This window comes from Lutjanus erythropterus, chromosome 12, assembly GCF_056507025.1.
Source record: "Lutjanus erythropterus isolate fLutEry1 chromosome 12, fLutEry1.hap2, whole genome shotgun sequence".
NCBI classification, from domain to species: domain Eukaryota; kingdom Metazoa; phylum Chordata; class Actinopteri; order Lutjaniformes; family Lutjanidae; genus Lutjanus; species Lutjanus erythropterus.
Genome location: NC_139328.1, coordinates 17,142,594 through 17,163,257, shown reverse-complemented (window position 1 = coordinate 17,163,257; position 20,664 = coordinate 17,142,594). Strand labels below are relative to the sequence as shown.

The 20,664-nt window shown below is 39.3% G+C and overlaps 2 protein-coding genes across 2 annotated transcripts in view; one reads left to right on the top strand and one right to left on the bottom strand.

Moving 5' to 3' along the window:
* The window catches only part of ak5 (adenylate kinase 5), a 98,934-nt gene extending 83,261 nt beyond the window's left edge, over window positions 1-15,673 (bottom strand). The window contains exons 1-4 of the mRNA XM_084733129.1: window positions 15,360-15,673; window positions 12,733-12,919; window positions 8,809-8,976; window positions 5,409-5,581 (exon numbers count right to left, since the gene is read on the bottom strand). Coding sequence (XP_084589255.1) covers window positions 5,409-5,581; window positions 8,809-8,976; window positions 12,733-12,919; window positions 15,360-15,419 — 588 coding nt within the window. The 5' untranslated portion in view covers window positions 15,420-15,673. The remainder of the gene's footprint in view (window positions 1-5,408; window positions 5,582-8,808; window positions 8,977-12,732; window positions 12,920-15,359) is intronic.
* Window positions 15,674-19,586: 3,913 nt separating this feature from the next.
* Window positions 19,587-20,664, top strand: part of pigk (phosphatidylinositol glycan anchor biosynthesis, class K) — a 41,797-nt gene continuing 40,719 nt past the window's right edge. The window contains exons 1-3 of the mRNA XM_084732149.1: window positions 19,587-19,726; window positions 19,922-19,975; window positions 20,100-20,191. Coding sequence (XP_084588275.1) covers window positions 19,661-19,726; window positions 19,922-19,975; window positions 20,100-20,191 — 212 coding nt within the window. The 5' untranslated portion in view covers window positions 19,587-19,660. The remainder of the gene's footprint in view (window positions 19,727-19,921; window positions 19,976-20,099; window positions 20,192-20,664) is intronic.

Sequence of the window (20,664 nt, the reverse complement as noted above, 5' to 3'; positions counted from 1 at the left end):
GTCGCGCTCAACGCTGAAAGAACACAGACGTTTAATTTCCCCCCCACCCACAGAAGAAGAGCAGTGGCCCGACAGACTACGCACAGATTAAACCTGATCCAGATTCCATCGAACAGATTAATGTATGCTTGGGAGATAAAATAAGAGAAGCTAATCTAAGAAAAGCCCTCTGATCCACTGCATGGCTCCATGTCTGAGCTCTCACAGGAATACCAGGGATCAAACAATCATCTCTGACTTCAACAGACAGTCAGTCTACAAGACTATACCAGCAGTCATACAGCAGACCAGCAGCTGGAGAAAATCATATCCACTCACTCATTTGTCCCTATATAATATAAAGCACTTGGTAGCTAACTCTGTAGTCACAATTACATTGTGATCATGCAAAATGATGATCATTCATCAGTGTCAAATATCTCAAACAGGTACAGTCTAAGATATGTGACACATTACATTGTGGGATTTGTTGCAAAAAATAGTCCACATGCTATGGACACTGCAGACTTTTTAGGGTACTATGTAGTGCATAAATTTCATGCTCCAACATTCATTAAAGATTGCTGAAAGAAAATATAGTGCACTTTCCAGCATATGATTTTAGACAGCCTAACTCAGTGTCTATGCAGCCCACATCACTAAAGGACTGCCCATTGTTCCAGCAGCCCATTATTCTGAAACCCCAACAGTCCAAAAAATGTTCCACTGCACTGAATTTGTCTGATGAAGAACAATTATATTCGAACAGTCACTGTGGTGCATTGAATAAATAAGCTGATACTGGAGTCCTACAGTGTGTGAGCTGTTTATTTGTTCATTCCATTAGACTGAAAACCCATTTATCTGACAGCCAGTTATCCCATTGCACTTACTGTATAATTTCCTGTTATTGAAAATGTTCAAGTATATTAACTTCTGGTACACTAACTGCTGCTGTGACAATTAGTATATATAGAGCACATTACTATTAGTAACTGGTATGGAATCAGTACACAGTTTTTTCTTTTCTAAAATGCAATTGGCCACACGCTGTGTTCCTCACAGAAGGAAACCAATCACAGTACCCGCTCTCAGCTGGGATTGATGTAAAAGTGGAAATACATCATCCTGCCGCGCTCTGCAACGAGAACAAGCAAGCTCTCCCTCTTTCATTCAAACTTAACTTGGCAATGGCAACAGCAGGAGAAAGACAAAATTAAATCTCAAGATGTTATTATAATTAGAAAAAGCGAAATTATTACAGGTACTGCCCATGAAGCCAGAAAGAAATCTCAGTTGTTTAACAGACTTCAAGAACGCCTTATAGTTGGCTTCAATCTGATTTTCTGTGGTGATGTTGATACAGTTATGTCAGAAAATGTGTTTCTGTAGGCTTTGTGTAGCAGAGTGGTTCTACAAGCAGGTCAGTTCATTCTTTAGGTGGTGAGAGAGTTACAACGTTCTGTAAATGCATTTTGAAAACAATAAAGCAATATAGTGATATTAGAAAATATACTTTGTAACTGTGACTGAGCAACTTTCACTTGTAGTTGAGTAAGATTTGACCAGAAGTATCTATACTTTGACCCAAGTATTGAGTTTGAGTACTTTGTCCACCACTGGAAAGAAGCAGACAAAAATGCTCACTAAGTGCTAAAACATAAATAACAAATATAGGAGGGTATTTATCTGATTTTCTAAACGACATCAGATCTAAGTGAACCATCTAAACTTCAAGATTTTCCAGTCTGAGGATATGAAAGCAAAATCCTTTAATTTTAGACCAGACTCTTAGATCATCCAAGATCCTCTTGAGAGGAGACCTGTGGGATTTCTGAGGTAACAGAAGTTCAGAAATATACTGAGTCACATGATCTTGCAGCAAGAACTTCAAGTTGATTTGGGTGTTGGCTGAGAGTCAGTGAAGTAATACTGTGTGTTTGCTGCCTTTTGAATCATTTACAGCATTGAGGAGGCTTCATGGCACTGAGTTCACAGTCAACGCATGGATGACTTCTTTTCTAGACTACCTAAACATCCAAATACGTCTTGAAATACATCTTGACATTTTGGGAAACACGCTTATTTTCTTAGGTATAGAGAGCAAAAGGTGCAGGTAGGTGGATTTTTGCCTTCGGATACAGCCAAGATAGCTATTTTCTTCTCTTTCCAGTCTTTTGCTAAATGAAGCTAACTGCAGCTTCAAACTTACCAGACAGAATGGTATCAAACTTCTCATTTAACTCTCAGCAAAAAAAGAGAATAAGCAGATATTCCTTAAATTTACTTTTAAAAATATAACTAATTACTTTCTTTCTGCAGTAGAATTTAATTAGTTCTGCTACATTCTTCTGCGAAGTTCCATGAAACTGCTTGCAACAAGGTCTGCAGATTATTTTGAGCAACCAGGTCATGATTTCTGGAAAGACACGTTGTTGGGTTTAAAATGTATTTCTGAAGCTGTGAGTACAACAGGACTAGTGCCATGTTGTTCTATTATATGGGAGAGAAGGCAGAAATCTCTACGGCTGTTATCTCTAAACCTCGGTGACTCACAACAAAACAGTATAGATGAATAAATAGCAATATTTCCCAGAGGAAAAGGAAAAAGATTTTGGGGTGAACTGTCCCTTTAAATTGATCAAGCTATTTGGCTCACACGGTATAAAATATGAGAATAAAATCCGTGAAACCTCTGTCCCCGCTGAAAACAGGCTGTGAATCAGTAATGTGCCACTCAACCCATCATAAAACAATATTTACACAAGCAGTGCTGTCACCAGTCTTCTCCCAGGAGTATTTTGCCTCTTCCTCTCATCATTACATACACAACCATTAAGAAACCAAATTCTAATCTGCTTTGCTAAACTAATTGTGGCAGGAAATTAAATGCCTCACAGCCACAAGTCACTTTATCATATCTAATATGTCTGCAGTGTGGCCTACTTTGCTGTTTATCTCGCTGGTTCCTGGACTGACATCTGGGGAACGGCCAGAAAGGAGAAGACGGGCGATGTCGTGTCAGACATGAGGGGACAGGATGATAATTGATGAGGTAGGCAGTTATTGAATATAATTCATGAGGGCACACAAGCTCAGAGCTGCCAGTCACAGAGCAGGCAGAAGCTTGAATCATGTTACAGACGCATATCTTACTGCATCACCGAGGCATCATGGTGACCATGTTGACAGTAAACAACATCTTCACTGATGTTTTTGTCATTTTAATCAAAATGTATCAAGACAAACAGAATCACTCACTCACTCAGATGGTTTCATACCATATTCTTATATAAGATAAATACCTGATGTGTATATCAATATGGGGAGTGTTTATTTGGTCCAAACCACCAACCAGTGATACACTTTACCCATCAGTCTGCACAGTGCCATGTGTGACATCCTTCCTCAGTCATCCTGATCATAGTGTGTTATCAAACTAAGCACTGTACTAAAGCAATGAGACTATGATCAGGATGAATGGGTAAAAGGATGCATAAAATACAGGATTTTGAACCATACTGGTGGTTTTGAATCTTTAAGCCAATGTAAAATCATGTACTGCGTATCTCTTCAGAGCTGAAAGTAAGATTCAGACTGAATTCTAAAAATCTTCAAAGGTCTGGTTGCCATATCCAATTTGATCCTGCAACAAGGTCCTGGTTAAGTATCTGTCCTCTGGTCAGCGTAAAGGACTGCTGTGCAGGATTTAGTGACATCTAGCAGTGAGCTTGCAGATTGCAACCAACTCCCCTCATCCTCTCCTTCCAAGTATATAGGAGAATCTACAGTGGCCATACAAATTGCACAAAAAGCAAAATGCTGTAGAGCCGGTGTTTGGTTTGTCTATTCTGGACTACTGTAAAAACCTTGGAGGCAATTTGTAACTTTATTTTGGAAAGCACTGTACAGATAAAGATACAGATTTCTTTATGACCTCCTGCAGGGTAAAGTTTTGGAAAACTTGACATTTATAGGAAGGATTTTCTTGTCCTCCAACTTGAAACATGACAGCATCTGATAAAATATTTGAAGTTATGATCTACTTATTGTCGTCCATTAAACCTGAAGAAGCAAACAAAAAGAATAATGAATTCATTGTTAATTTCCTGTATTCTAAATCTTTCTCAAGTCAACACAAGGTTTTGCATCTTGTGTATGGAGATTCATTCATGACGTTAGGAATATGTACTGTATGTGAGGTAAAATATTCTAAACTCAAGGTTTTACAGAGCTGTTGTCTGTATCCCACTGCCTCCCGCAGCAAATGCAACTTGATCAGGTCTCATGATGTGACACAAGTATGAGGAGGTATCATCCATAAGACCAAAGAGTTGTGATGACACCTGAAGCAGTTCTGATCACTAAAGTAAAGCTTTGGGAAACATTAATAATTATTAGTCCTCTACAGAGGACTAATAAGTGAAGTTAATGTTTCACCACAGATTATAGGTCTTAAATCCAACTACATAGCCACAAGATAATCTTGATAATCTTTCTTTGAACAAAAAATGAATAAATGAGAGGAAATTAAATTGTCCGGGCGACAAAGTTTTAAGTCCCTGCAGGCTGTCTTTTCTTTTTTATACCTAAATGGATAAAAGGAAACTTGGTTTGGTTTATCTAAGAAAATAATCATCAGTGAATGTGATTTGTAGTTAATGGCCTTAAACATGAAAAACCTTGGTTTAATCCTCCCTCTGTCCTTAAAAATGCACAATTTAAATCTTAATTAACAGAAAAAAAAATAAGGGCAGAATGAGTGGAGTTTGTCAGCTGCCATTTGTAAACACACCAGAAAGGTAGTTGAGTCCAAGATGTCAAATACTGACATTTTGGGATGGTTAAGTTTCCTAAACACAGCAAAATAATGACGAAAGAAGACGGTACGAGCAGAGGGCGGGGTCTCTGCAGATGCAGGCGCTGCCACACACTTCTGGTGAATTGGGGGTGATGATTGAGATGGACTACTTTTGTAAGAGTTGATGTATTGTCTTTTGGGAAAATCCTGCATAGTTTGCCACTGGACTTAATTTCATACACTTATTGAGCTGGGAAATGTACGGCCATCTGACGTGTTTTCTATACAGTGTTTGAATGAATGGAGCACAAACAACCACAGGGGGTCTGAGCCCATTTCGTTCCCACGCAGAGTCATTATGTTACACAGAAGGATGCTAATAAGATGGATAAGCATCCCTTTCTCCAGAACACTTGTGATTTGGATGCTGCTAATTAGTCCCTTATTACAACCACGCTGTGATAATGACCTGCGACTGACTGGACACACTCGTCGCTCATCCTTCCTCTCATATTCTTCCTGTTTCTCTCTCTCACACACACACACACACACACACACACACACACACACACACACACACACACACACACACACTCCCCCTGTCACCCCCTCTCTGTTCCTTTGCTACCTGTGGTGCCAGCTCTCCATTGGTGATGATTTTGGCGATCAGGCTCCACTTTCTGTTGCTGGTGGCGTTGTGGATCATCTTCTTCCTCAGCAGCTCGCCCACGGACACATACTGGAAGCCGTAGCGCTCAGCAATCTTCAGGCACTGTGTTCCTTTACCGCTGCCAGGGCCACCTAGCCACAGAGGGAGAGCTGTTGATGTTTTGGGAGAGATTTGGTCGTGTGTGTGAAATGTGTCTGTGTGAGTGTGAAACATTGTGTGTGTGGGTGTGTGAGCGTAGGCGCATGTGTGTTAGTGAGAGAAAATCAGACTATGTGAGACTGTGTGTGTGTGTTTGAAGGTTTGTGACTGTGTGTGCGTATCTCTCTGTGTGACTACTTGTGTGTGTTTTGCAAGTGTATGTGGGGGAGAGGGGTGGGGGGACAGAAACAGGTATGTGTGAACCTCCTACATTTGCTAAGAAACACCCTCTCCTCTCTTCTCTCTTTATAAAGGATGTGCAGAGGAGCGACAACGGGAGATGACAACAGCTCTCCGTGTGATGCTGGAGAGTTTGGTCAACATCATTATGAATAGAGGTAATGTTTGCTCTAACATTCACTATCATCTAACAGTGGCCAGATACAACCAGTGGAGATTTGCCAAATGTTTTTTTGTACAGTGCAGCACAGTGGTTCCCAAACCTTTTCTGGCATCCTCCCTTTTAGAAGTCAAAAAAAGTTCAAGCCCCCCTCACCCCACAGTTATTATCAATCATTAAAAATAATTAAGGGAGGCAACTGAAAAAAGGTTTGAAGTTGAATTTCAGTGAAATAAAGGTCAGCTTGACGGCATCAGCAAACTCTTGTTTGTTTATTTCTTTTACATAAATCATATTCATTTAACTTTGCTTCATTCTGTCCTCCCTTTGGTCCTCTCCTGCAGTGGCTCTCAGTGGGTCATGCACACACACACACACACACACACACACACACACACACACACACACACACACACACACACACACACACACACACACACACACACAAGACCAATCACGTGGGGGAGATAAAATTGCAAGGCTCAAAACCACACAAAACTGATATTTTGTAATGAACCTGGTCATTAGCAATACATGTATTAATGCTGCGAGGTAGATTTTCGCTATATGAGATGTCAGTTTATGAAAGGCATGTATAACTGCCTGTAAAAGCCATCTGACAGCCTGAAGGCTGCTTTACTTTCAGACAGCTGCATTTCATTCCAGGATTTCAGATATGCTACTGTTACCATAGAAATGTCAAATGTTGCAAAATTGCTCCTGGTTCAAATCTACGCCAGAGTGAAGTGTAATTAGTCAAAGAACAAGATGTGAGGGTAATTTAGTCAATCATGGTGTTACTGACAGAAATTATTTTTTAGGGATGAGGAGAACTGTGCATAACCAAATGAAAAAAAATCATTACAATATGCAACCACAAATATATATTGTTCGGCCAGATTTAATTTACATAATCCAGCTTCAACTTTTCAGTGAAGTTACTGCAATGTGTCTTTAAATGTATAAATATATCCTACATGTGTTCAGTGTCAGGGTTCTTCTTAAGAGCTGGGGATAGTAATCAAGAGTAGGATAGGTTTCAATGAAGAATATGGTTTACATTTGGAATTAAGGCCTCAGTATGCTTCAATCAAAGTGCTTGTCGTATAATAAAACCACATGAAAACTCCTGACTCTCATCTAACCTTTCTGAAACCCCCCTTCCAATGACAGGCGGAAGCTGCAGCCGCCATTTCTTAAAACCACAAAATCCACCAGTCGTGCATTCTTTACACAGCAGTTGGATAGATGTGCAGAGGTGTGAAGTTTTCTCTGAATGTCTTATCTCAGTCCTCACGCAACTACCTCTTACCATTTTTTGTCATGCATATTACCAAGTGCAACACAATGATTGCCTTTGAGTAGAGACTGCCCAAAAGTGTGGACTTTTATTGGCAGCTGGCTTTTTGCCCCGCTCTGGTGGGGCAACATATCACCCAGCCCAGTTCTTTTGGAGCATACTGAGACCTTTAGAGATAGGCTTAGGTTGTATTATTCATGGTTGCTTCATCTGTGGAAATCCACAAAAATGGCAGCTAAAACTCAAGTGTTATTTAGTATTGCTACTTAAAATGGTCAACGGGGAATTGAGGGTGTCACTCATATACTGCTGCATGGATTAAATAACTTATTTCAATTTTAAAGGAATAGTTTGACATTTTGGGAAGTAGTTGCTGTCTTGATTAAAATTAGATGAGAAGATCAAAAAGCCATGAGATGGTTACCTTGGCTTAGTATAAAGACTTTAATAAAGGGGACATGTCTCACTTGTGTAGAGCCAGGCTGTCTGCTCCCCTCTAAAATAGATAATGTTAAGGTTTTGCGTTAGAGAAGGGATGGATGGATCAATCAGACAGATACCCGAATATGTTTTTAGCAAATACGCACTTTGTCTTACATCTAAGTATTTCGCAATGTTCAACCTAGTCCTCTCCCAACTGCCTCCTGACCTAACGTGTCTCTGTCAGTCTGTCTCTGTCTGCAAACCTGACAGACAAAACATTTGCCTCGATCCTCCAAAGAGATGACAGCTGCTGCCATCCTGTTTTCCCTGTAAAATAGGGCACAATGTGCTCACAAAGATGAGATAGGAACTGGCTTTGAGGACAAATAACTATCATCCACACTATAGACACTGTAAACATTCCAGGTACACGCAACAAAGAAACAAAACATGCTCCAGCTGAAGGATGTCAGAGGCTTTTTCAGAGCTTTTAACAGACATCCAAACCATAAATAAACTATTTTCGTGAGCAACGTTTTTCAGACCAGATCAACTAGTGTCATTACTCTTATTGCACAGCTGCCGTGCTTAATTTTTAAGAATAATAAATGTATTTGACAGGTTAATGCAGGCACATCAACGAAATCAGATTAGGAGAGCGCGGGTGTCTAACGCAGTGAGTGACATGTAACAAGATCTATCTGGCTGATACCAACACAGAGAGGGCGGGGCTACGTTCAAAATACCAGGAAAAACACACAGTGTACACACACGCATGTCAACTCATAGATTCCCATCCAGGCCATTTATTTTTAGATCATCAACGAGGCAAATCTAAACTTCTTTTTGTTGATCTTTTTATATAAATGGATAGGTCTCATCAGAGCCATTAATGGGGCAGTGGTTACTGTTTACTCTGTTTATACACACACAAGAAAATAAAGGAAAACATGAGTCAACAAGAATCCAGATCAAACATCAGATATGGAAAAAAAAACAAAAAGCAGACTCACTGTGTCACTCTTATGTCGTGTAAGGGCACCCACGATATTTATAGTTATAATGTTTGTGTTTTAAGTGTTGTACTGGTTCTTTACCGATGACGAGGATGACTTTGGGTCGTGGTCGGGATGGATCAAACACTTCGTACTCCTCTATGAGCTCTGCAGTCTCTGACAGGTCCGAGTCGCTCTCGATGGAAAACTGGCTGATGGGCGGGAGGCGGTCATAGCGTCTGTAGGGAAAATTGGGACTGTCGGGCAACACTGTCACACACACACACACACACACACACACACACACACACACACACACACACACACACACACACACACACACAGACAAAGGTTTTGATGAGAAACAACAAAGAGAGATGAGAAACTACATTTAGAATATTTTCTCTGCTTTACGTTGCTGTCAGACAGCCTGAAGCCACCATCTCTCTCTGCTCTCTCCAAATCCACCACACTCCTTTGACAAAAACAGTAATTTTACCTTGTTGCTTCCATCTGTTAGTTTGTTTATGTTATTGTGTGACTTTGGTCATGTAACACTTACCTGCTGCGGATTTAAGCAGCGACAGACCAGCAACTCCTCTGTTCAGTGAGGTAAAATTGCCATTTTTGTCAAAGGAGTCTGGAGTGACAAAGCAGCTTCATTTCCCCTTTGACATTTTGTTCAAAGTGGCACCAGAGATGTTTTATCACAACCCCTTATGTTTTACAATATTTTGAATTTGGATTAAAATGTTCTTTTTAGACTCATACTAATGTGTACGTAACATCTTACATTACATAATTAGAAGGCTATTGTGGATTTGGGTTTCCAGTGGCTTTAAATGTCTATGAAATATACTTTAATATTCATGTTCTATGAGTTTGTCAAATTGTGCTGTTGATCACTTTCTAGATACGGATGTGACATGTTTTTAAATGCTGCCAATTCCATTTCAGAACAAAAACCATGAAAGATGAAAGTGTGACGTGATCGTGAGATGAACTCAGTTTGGTAATTACAGCTCTGTCTCTGTTGATCACAGCATTGACTATAACACATTTAGGGCCTACTAAAGATAGAAATCGTGACTACATGCTACACTCCAAGTAAGCAGAGCTGTTATAATTTACATGTAGAACCAATATTTTCTTTTTACACTGTATTATAAATTTCAGTGCCGAGGATGGTATTGATTATATAATTTTAGCAGTGACAAAATGTGTGCCAGAGCTGGAAACGGAATGCGGGGGTAACAGAAAGGCTTTCTTATGTGAACAATTTAACAAAAAACACAAAGTGTTCTTGTTAAGATGATGACATTTTAGAAAAAACACAGAGGACTGCAAATTACAACCTGCCTGAATTCTAAACATTTTACTCTTTTTACATTTCTTACAGTCGTGCGTGCAAAGATGGGAATAATTTAGGAAGTGAGAGCACCATCTCCTTCCAGCAAACGTTCTCATACATGGCAGATTTGAGCGTCAGCTATCAGCCGGGAGGAATATTGCGGGACACGGGAATCTCTATCCCTGATTAGGCTGCAGTTCCCGGCAAATAAACACTGCAGCTGGCAAAGCCTTCAGGCATCTTCTCCAACATATTAAGAGAAATGGGATAAATGTGAATTTCTCAAAGCAGTCCGCCCTCATCAGTCCTTGACTGTGAAGATTCCCTTTTAGAAAAATGATCTCTTCATGCCTGCATGGCTGTGTGGTGTCAGTGATAAGCCTGGAGGAGACAAAACATAACTCTGTCCTACACTCCTATAAATAAGGGCTCCAAAATGGTTCTTTCTGAAGGGCTGAGGTTCTACACAGAACCATTTGCTTCTGAAAAACCCCGATTTGAAGAAAGGGTTCATCAAACATTCTTTGTAAGACTAAGCGTTCCATTAAGAACCTTCTTCATCCAAAGAACCCTTTTTGAAAAACAGAGTTCTTCAAGAATTGTCGAAAGCATAGGTCATCCCCAAATATTTTTTTACTCCTTAAATGAAATCATTACTGAATGTTTCTTCAGTGTAACATAGATTCTTAAAATGATGAATGACCATAATATAAATATGTGTGATTCAATCATTTTTAACTCCACTGTAGAATACAATATGGTTCTCCATAGAACCCCCAGAAGACAAGGTGGTTATGGGTATACAGTATTTGGTCTGGTATGGTATATATGAGAATATAAAACAGTTCTCATGGCACTTTCTCACCAAATTTTCTCTTGTTCTTGAACCGGTTCAGTTCAAGATTCTTGGAACCTTTTGTCTATCTAGTGAATCAGCTTGCATTTTCTGCCAACTTTGTGTGGAACCATTGTAATCAGGGATTGTTGTTGTCTGAAGGGATTACAGAACGCACAATGATCTGTAGAATATGACAAATTTGGTTCTAGCAGGCAACCAACTTTTTGGGTTCAGAACCAATTTCCATTTGCTAGAAATACTCAAAATTATTCATAACAACAGGGACAGGGTCAGTGCCATGTCATGTTGAAAAATCCCGCATGGGGGTTCTGGATGGACCCGTTCAGAGATGGTTCTAACCTTTTATGTTGGGTTCTAGATAAAACCCTCTAACGGGCCTTCTCCACCAACATAGAACCGGCCCCGCTCCAGTTTAAGCACCTAATTTTGAACTGTTCACAGCTTTTTCCTTACAAATAAACTAGTTCGGAGCCTGAAACAGCTGTGTGGGTGTGTCATATTCTACAGGTTGTTTTGCATTGTGCAGTGTTCTCTGCTGATGGCATATTTGATAACAGTAGTTCTGCTTGTAACTAGTGGAAATGTAGGCTGGTTCACTAGAAAGCTCTTCTTGAATGGAATCGGTTCAAGAACCAGAGCTAATTTGGGCCGCTGGGCAAGGTTTTACCAGCAACCAAAGATGTTTCTCCTTTGGGGGAAGCTGAGGAACCTTCATATGGTTCTAGTTAGCACCTTTATTTCTAAGAGTGTATTCCATGCTCATGGAAATCCCTATGTATATGACTGCATTGCTTCACACGCATGTCAAACACGGATGTAAATGTTTGACTTGAAAACAGATGAAATATAAACAATGCAAATGGTAAATTAGCATACAAGACTTTGCTCTCCAAATTCAAACAAAGTTTTGCATCTGCAGTACTTCCCATATTGGTTAGAGCTCCTGGTAACTGATGAATGGAGAGCCTTTTTATTTCACGTGAATGATTAACCACACATGTTCATCTGTCTTGTTCTGTATAGTAACAGGCTGACAACAAATCCACAGGTCAGTGAAGGCAGCGCAGACATGTTCAAGGCTGAGATCTGCACACTGGGTTCTGTTTTCAAACATCTCGGGTTTGGAAGCAGCAGTGGGTGTTTTAGTGTGTTCGTGGGCGCTCTGGTGTCTCAACAAACGCTTTCTGGCACATTTTGGAAAACTATCTGAGAGAAGTGATGCACAGAGCTTCGCTTCATATGCTGGAGAAAAAAAGCCTCCTATCTCGCCACGCACTAAAAGTCTTATTCTACTAGTATTTCCAACAGTTTAAACAATGTATCGACAATTGGGTTCACTACAAATGTCAGCACCCTTTTCTTGTTCAAACAGTGAGGCAGTTTGGTTGAGGCTGTGTAGGAGAGGCAGATGTGCTGCTGACAGCGCGCTTAGAAAGAAGTCAAGTGCCAAAAAAAAGAAAAAAAAAAATGGCTCCTGGCAGACAGCTTTTTCTTTGCCCCAAATTAAACTGTCCAAAATATATATAATAATAAAATTAATAATAATGGGACAAAACAAGTGTACGATTAGATGTGTTTTGGGGCTGCAACTAACAGTTGTGTTCATTATTAATTAATTTGCAGGAATTATCTGTCTTTTTTATTCAATCAGTTGATCATTAAAAGCAAACAATGCAGGATTTTTTAAACTATCCCCTTAACTTGAGCAATTAATTGGTTATCAAACTTTTCTGTTGATCAACTACTAATTGATTAACTAACTAATTGTTAAAGCTCTCATATCTTTAATTGCATTGTGCTCTCAATCACTTCTCACCATTTCTGAAGAGGGACCTGCGTGATTGGCCGCCATTTAGAGGGGGAAGGGACTTCTTCTCCTGACCCACGAAGGTATCCCACCGCACCTTGTCCGGTCCTCCGAGCTCCCTGGCTTTCTTCAGACAGCCCTCCAAGTAGTCGATGGGGTCATCAGGCCGGTAGTACATCAAACCTGTCAGCAGGCTCTGGAGAAAACAATGGAGGATGTGATGAGACAGAACAAGAAGGAGACGTTTGTTCTGGCAGAATCAGTACATCTATGTTGTGACGTGTTGTTGTGTGACAGTGCGGCAGCAGCGGTGGACAGCTCATCTTAATGAGGTGAAGTTTTGAAGTGCAGATCTGGTTGCCTTGGCTCAGCTCCACCAGGGGAACAAAACATCTTATTTTATCAAAAGCCCACGAAATTGGACTCAGACTGGCAAGTAAACACAGAACTGTGATGATGACCTGTTATTACTGGGGAAGTAAGCCAACTACTGTGATGAATGTGAGAGCGAACTCCAGGCCAAAACACAAGTAGAGTGTATGTTTGTATGACATTTGTCCTGCTCGACCCTGAACGTTTTAAAACAATGCCTTCCTCTGGGACTTCCTTCGTCATCTCCACCCTCCTCTTCGCTTCACTAACAACTCCCAGTATGAAAACATCAAGCTTCTCCCAGCTGAAAACAATTTGATGTGCTTATTTAGCTGATTGGTAATGAATACACTTTTATATGAGAAGCAATTGTAAGCAGTAAAATTACACTGCCGTTTTGATGATGATGATGTATCACTTCACTGCTCAGTGTAATTTGAACAGGCTGTAAATAAACATGCAGTGATTGCTTGCATACATTAGCTGCACTGCACTTGGGATTGAGTCTAATTAAGTGGATGGGCCAATTTAATATCCCCGCAGGAAAATGAATGATAATTCAGCATTATATTTCACTGCATAATGTCTGTGATGTTTAACAGAAAGTTTGAGCTGGCTTTATTGTATTATATAGAAACATTCGATTGTTAAAGTATAATATTCCTGTTGAAATGTCATTTTAGACACCTTTTCATAGGGGAGACTGGGGACAGTTGCAACACTTTTTGCATTTCTCTCAGTTACTCAGAGGTTGTTCGGACAAGACCAAAGGTGATTACATGACATTGACAGATGTTGCAACTGACCCCCGGGGACAGTCTTCTGTCCTCCTGTGCAGTATGAATGTCACCTCTCTAGCATGTTTCTGATGGGAAAAATAAGACTTGTTGCAACCGCCCCCTGTTGCAACTGTCCCCAGTCTACCATACTATTATTTTTGTGTCTGTGTGGGGTCGACAAGGTTTCTTGTGGGATCGAGAGACCATCTTGATTTTAATGGGTGAAAGCATTTTTTTGTTAAAAATATACAGTAAGCCTATATCTCAGCATTTCATTAATTTTTCTGAAGAATCTTCTCTAAATGTAATTATTATTTTTAAAGTTTATAGTATTATTTAAGATATAAGCTCAGTATCTCATAGGATACAGGCATTGCGAGGACCTGAACACAAGCTATATTTGCAGAGCCTTCACTCCCTGCTGAACAGCCTCATCCTGTATTAGAAAATTACGCTGTTTAAACAACCAAAGAGGGAAGAGAACAATGGTGATGAGTCAGGAATAAGAAAACACTGATGTGTCCAAAAAAGGAGCCTATTCAATATGCACGACTGTAGAACTGAACTCATACTGGATACTGGATATTAATATATCAGACAATATTCTTCATTCATATATTATCTAAAATCCAAAATGGCATCAGGTCAATATAAACAATAAACTTTTACTGGCATTTTAATAATAATAAATAACTACAAAATTAAGCTGAATTAAGATATTTAAAAAGTATATAAAATGCTACCAATAATCAAAATAAACAAATAAATAAACGCCATTTGCAAAACAATCAGGAAATGCAGGCTAATACTGAGAGGCAATCATCTCAAAATTTATCGTTTGTTTTACACAAACTTCCTGCAGTTATTGCCTTTAAGTAAACTGTAGAGTTTATCAGTTGTCCTCTACTCTTATTGTCATGTATTGAATATAATATTAATATGTCACTTGCTCAGCGGTCCTCAGTTGACTCAGTACTAGAAAAGCTGTCCCTTGGGAACCGCTGCTGTAGCCTATACATCATTACTAAGTGTCATATGATCATATTTTGTTGCTGCAGTAATTCCCTTTTTATGTCTCTGTACTCATTTTCATTTCTTAATGATGAAACACTGCAGACTCCAGCTGAGAACAAGGGATAGTCTGCCTCGCGTCAATTAAAAGCTAATTATGCAAAGAAGGCGAGGACCGTCTGCTTCCTTTAATTACAGTTTGACTAATTATGATTAAATATTACAATAGAAACACAGTTTTAAGAAGCGCTTTGTAAAATAATCCGTCTGTCGGGTTTCCCTTCTCATTTAAACAGTTATTCTAATCAATAAGTGCTTTCAGAGAGACGCACGTCAACCAGAACAAGATGTATTACATATCATAAAGAGATATTTGACGGGCGTTTTGCAACGCATCGTTGAACAACAAAATCTTTGTGTAAAAATGACATTTATTTTGCAGACAGCCCGATCGAAGCGCACATCATCTCTCACCTCAAATAGTTGAGGTATCTCCCGCCGCGCCAGATACTCCTTGGCATCGTTGGTATTCATCTCCAGTCGGATTTCCTTTGAAATCACAACTTGTCCGGAGCGTTTTTCTTTTTGATTTCTCCTTCAGATGTCTCAGTGCCGACAGGAAATCTTTGGTGAACGAGGGAGCTCCGCGCAGTTTCCCCTCAGCGCATTTTTGCCTCGTGTGTGGACTTTACAACTGGATTCCTGCAGGCGATGCCACCTCGCCACCCTCCTCCTGCTCGGTGATGCGGATGCGTGGCTCGTCCGTCTTCCTCCTACAGCGCTCCTCTCCGCTCCGCTCCGCTCCCAGCACGCACCATGTGCCGCCCTGACGTTGGCACAGAGGTGGCGCGCTGTGCCAAAAAACGCACGCACCTTCTCCATTTGGCGTTTTTCACTTGTTTACAATCAGCCTGGAAACTTTAATGGTAATATGAAACGATAACGCACAGAAAGGCAATCGAATTATAAATATAAGTCACTTTATTTGTCATACAACGATAGTATGTTTGGTAATCCCCACAGACCAGTAGGAATAGAAACAAGATGAACAAATAATACGACAATACGTTTAAGATAAAAAAAGAACAAGAACAAGTTAAAATTGGAAGATTAAACGAGATAAATAAGATGAGGTAGCACCCTCTATCTACTGTATGTATTATGTATATATGGCACTTGGATGAGGCAAATATGTCAGTTATGATCCCCTATAGGTACTTTTAATGGGGAGATTGTGGGGAGATTTTACTTGAGTAAAAGTAGAAATGCTAGTCTTAAAATAATCTGTTATAAGTAAAAGTCCTGACATTTTGCTGATATTTGATATCAGCAAAATGTACTAAAATGTAGCAAAAAGTACTCATGCTGAATGGCTCCTTTCACAGGGTTATATTAGTAGCCTATAGAAAATTACATTATTCTAATTTGCAGCCAGGAAACTAAGAAAGTTTCAGTTTCCCTGACTTTCAGATCCTGTTTGCTAACCATGTAACTAGGATTAGGACCTGATTTAGGAAAAAACAAGTTCAACATTTGGATGCTATCTTAAGTTAAGTTGTTTTGTCATAAAATAGAACTATAAAAATCTCTTCATCACAACTTTAATACAACCAAAGCACAAGCAACCCAAAATGATTAATTGTCCACAGGATGCAGCACAGAGTAGTTTGAGCTAAAACAATGAAATCAGCCAGCGCAGCCAGCTAAATATAGCTGGATGCATGTGTTTGGCTGCAGGTCACCACTGAACTTGCATAACAATGTATATCTTTAGTTTGGGTTGTGCATGGAAACAAAGAGTTCAGAAGTTGAATTCCATTGGTCACATGATCACTGCCCTTTTAGGCAACAGAGATATAGGTCAGTTTGATTTCCTGGTTTGTCCCATAGGATTTCGTTCTTATAGGCCACTAATCCTCTTGACAACTGCAGCAGCTGACTTTGAGCCTCCTTGTTGGTTATATCACGGAACAACTGTAGATTAGTTCAGTGACATTTGTGCGTTAAAAAGTGAGGATCACTCCATCTGAATAACATTTCATGCATGACCAAGAATCAGTCACTGCTGAGGACAAAACAGCCTGACAGTAAAATGCAAATTTAAGGTTTGAAAGTGGAATAATGATCAGATTTATGCGACTGAGAGCTGTTTTGTTAGAGCACTATCCTTGCTATAATGTGATGTGTTTGGAGGAGGGCATTACAATGATGAGCTCTGTGCTGGTGAAGACAGCGATGCTGCAGGTCAAACAGCAGCAGGAGGAGACGTCCGGAGGATTGAATAGTTGGCAGACCCGTAAAGGCACCCTGTGGTGCATCAAAACTGATTTTAATGCTGGTTTTCCACCACCAGACCTTCTGCTTGCTGTGCTATAATGTTACATTAGAATTGCATTAAAGATGTCAACTTCATATAGCGTCACCTTCCTGCAGGGATCTCAGACACTTAGGCTACTTCAGCAGTAATAAGACGTTCATTTTGACATCTGCTGCCTGTGATATCAGTGTCACGTCTCATTACAGAGGCCCTCACCAATTAGCTGGAGAGGACATTTGAATATGAAGCTGTCAGTATCATTTGAATCCTAATCAGCTTTCTCTTCTCTCATCACTGTATCAACCATAAACGACCACTGGATTTAACATGCAGTCAACTGAATACTGTGACCCCATAAGTATCCTACTTAAATATGAATTGCCATATAATGAAAAACCACTTAAAGAAACCAAAAGTCATATGTAGGTTAACACTGGGTCAACAGCAATGAAATGTGTGGGAGAAGAGCGGGTCAGCTCAGAAGTAAGCAAGCTAAACAGGCATAAAGAAATTTAAATAAAAACTTAATTAGATAAGGTACAACTTTATGCTGACAACAGTATAATACTCACACTACATAAATATTAAAATGAGGATTTGGACAAGAGTGGGAGAGACAGGTGTGTGCAGGATTCTGCACTCTATGCATCAGTCCTTTTGTGTATGAGTATAAAAGAAACACTACATAAACATGTTCAGATGAAGATTGTGTGTAAGAGTGACAGCAGGGGAGACTGGGGGTAATAGTAACAGGGAGCTACTACAACCCGAAATTCCAAAATCAGAAACCAGCTCGAGTGATGATGCTTACTTTGCACATGCTCAGTAGGATTCTCTCTCTGCATCTCTGGATCTCTGGAGGATTTTTCCTCTACTGAATTTTAATTCACATCAATCTGATCTATAGGTTATTGGTTAAAAATTAACATGAACAAACAATGCTGTTCTAGGTGTTGCTAACTATCATAAGAGATTTTACTGTGGCTGTAAGATCTGTGGTAATTGTAATACAGTTTTACAATGGCCATCTGGCCCAATGTAGGCACCTTGTTAATCTGTGCTGACATACTTTTATGTTAGAAAATTAACATATTTCACAAAATATAAATGTAAATTTCCTTTTAACTCAATTCAGATAATTAAAATCTACTCACTGCTTGAACAGTTGTCTAATCTCCTAATAGAGTTCAACATTTGCATTAAATGCTTATGACACCTGACATTTAAAAGAATTTGAACCATGTACAAAAAATCTTAGTAACATTATTAGATATTACAACAGTAATGTGGTTACTTTGAGATAATAGGTTAAAATAACGTATTTTTTTCAGTGTTACAATTGCCCCCTTGCTCTGACTTCTTGCAATAAATTGATGGCCCGGTGGTAAAAACTGTCCTTAAGTCTGGTGGTATGTGCAGTCGGGCTGCTGTATCATCTGCCAACAGTAACAAGGAGAACAAACTGTCCATACCAAACAAATCATTGTAATACCACAACGGAACATGCAGGAAAAAGCCTCTATGTGTCCCCTTAATGGTGACCACAGAGAAAAAATGTTAAGTGTTAAAATAATTTCCGATGAACTTTGTTAAGAAACAAAAACTAACCAAAAAAAGCTAGGTAAAGACATGACTCTGGACTGGATGGTAACTTTGCATATGAGCACATCTGTTAAAGTAGAAATAACATAGTGAAGTCCAGTTTACAAGTCCATAAAAATCACTGAGTGCCTCTAAAGTAACCCATACATGCACTTAATGTTGGTATTTATAGTCTTGTTTCTCTTGATTTTAGATTCAAAATTGATTTGTTGCTCATTCACTCATTTTGTGCTCATTTAATGATGAGCCACTCAAGCTGCATTATCTGATAGAGATTGAGAGCTGCTACTAGCAGTCTCATCACCACTGATCCAACAATATTAATTAAAACAGTATATTTCATATTATTTCATTTCAAAAAGAAAAATGAACAAAAACAACAACAACAATAACAACAGTAAGTTCAGAGCAATGATAGTAATACATTGCCTGATTTCATACAGGCCAATAATTTATATTAATGCATAAGCAGAGATATGCAGTGGTGGAAGAAGTACGCAGCTCTCTGACTTAAGTAAAAGTACATAGTCTAGAAATACTCAATTACAAGTAACAACAAAATGTACTCCAAGTACTTAAAAGTACTCATTATGCAGAATGGCACCTTGTGTCATATTATAATAGAATATCATATTATAATCATATTATTATTATATAACTGTCTTGGCATGTGACCCTTGGGTAGGTCCCCTTTTTAACTGTTTAATTATTATAAAAAAAAAAAAAAAAAAAAAAAATCCCATATACCCTCTCCATCCCTGCGCTTTTATTTTGAAATATCTCCTACCGGAAGCACTTGCTGGGCGGAGCTATCGGTTTTCACTTCCTTGTTGCACAGGACTAGCACTGCTGCACAATGAAAATATTACCTCTCTTGGGCTTATTTTCCACATATTTGTTAGCGAACAGCATTAACATCGGGGTGAGTGTATAATTTATTTGCATTCAGCTACGAAAATCCCGCCAATTCGTTATTTATGTTGATTTTTATCTAAAGTATCGCTCCTCTTTTAGCCTTGTGTCATGCTAACAGTGGTGATGAATCTGGTTGCCTGTTCAAGCTGAAACCAGATTAAAAATTCATACATTTATAAATCTTCCTCCACTTGTTTCTCAGGATAATGCGGGGCAGTTCTTCAGCAGTGGTCATACCAACAACTGGGCTGTTCTCGTGAGTATTCATTGATATTGTAAAAATTCATTCTATAAATCATTAATGATGGTAGCAGCAGAAATATATTTCTGCCTGATAAATCGACCTTTTCTTATTTGGGTGTTATGTCTTTGATAAACAGGTGTGCACATCCAGATTCTGGTTCAACTACCGTCATGTTGCCAATACCCTGTCCGTCTACAGAAGTGTGAAGAGGCTGGGCATCCCAGACAGGTAACAGATAAAATGTCTGTCCTTACTATGTCTTTTTTACGCTGTCATCCATGTATATGTAAAGGTGATATTAATCTGGAGGTGCAGACGGGCAGTGAATGATTTATATTATGGACTGCTGTATTTTATTTTGTGTATGAAATTATACACAAGATGTTCAGGAGCAGAGATAAACCTTTTCAAACATTTGGTATTGACCAGTCATGGTTTCGGCTTTACTTGGAGGTTGCTAAAGAAAAGAAGTCTGCTCAGCTGCATGAAATATTATTGAAATTGCAACATGGCCAAGTGCAATATCCAATCGCAGAAGCTGAAAAATGCGTGTATATTCATATCTGCCTTACAGGTTACAAGATGATTATTCTAGCAGTTGACTATCTGTGTGCCACAGGACCTTTCATGTGTTTCTTAGCTTTAATGTGTCCTTGACTGAAGTCCTCCAATTAAAAAACACCCCTAAAGAAAGCACCAAC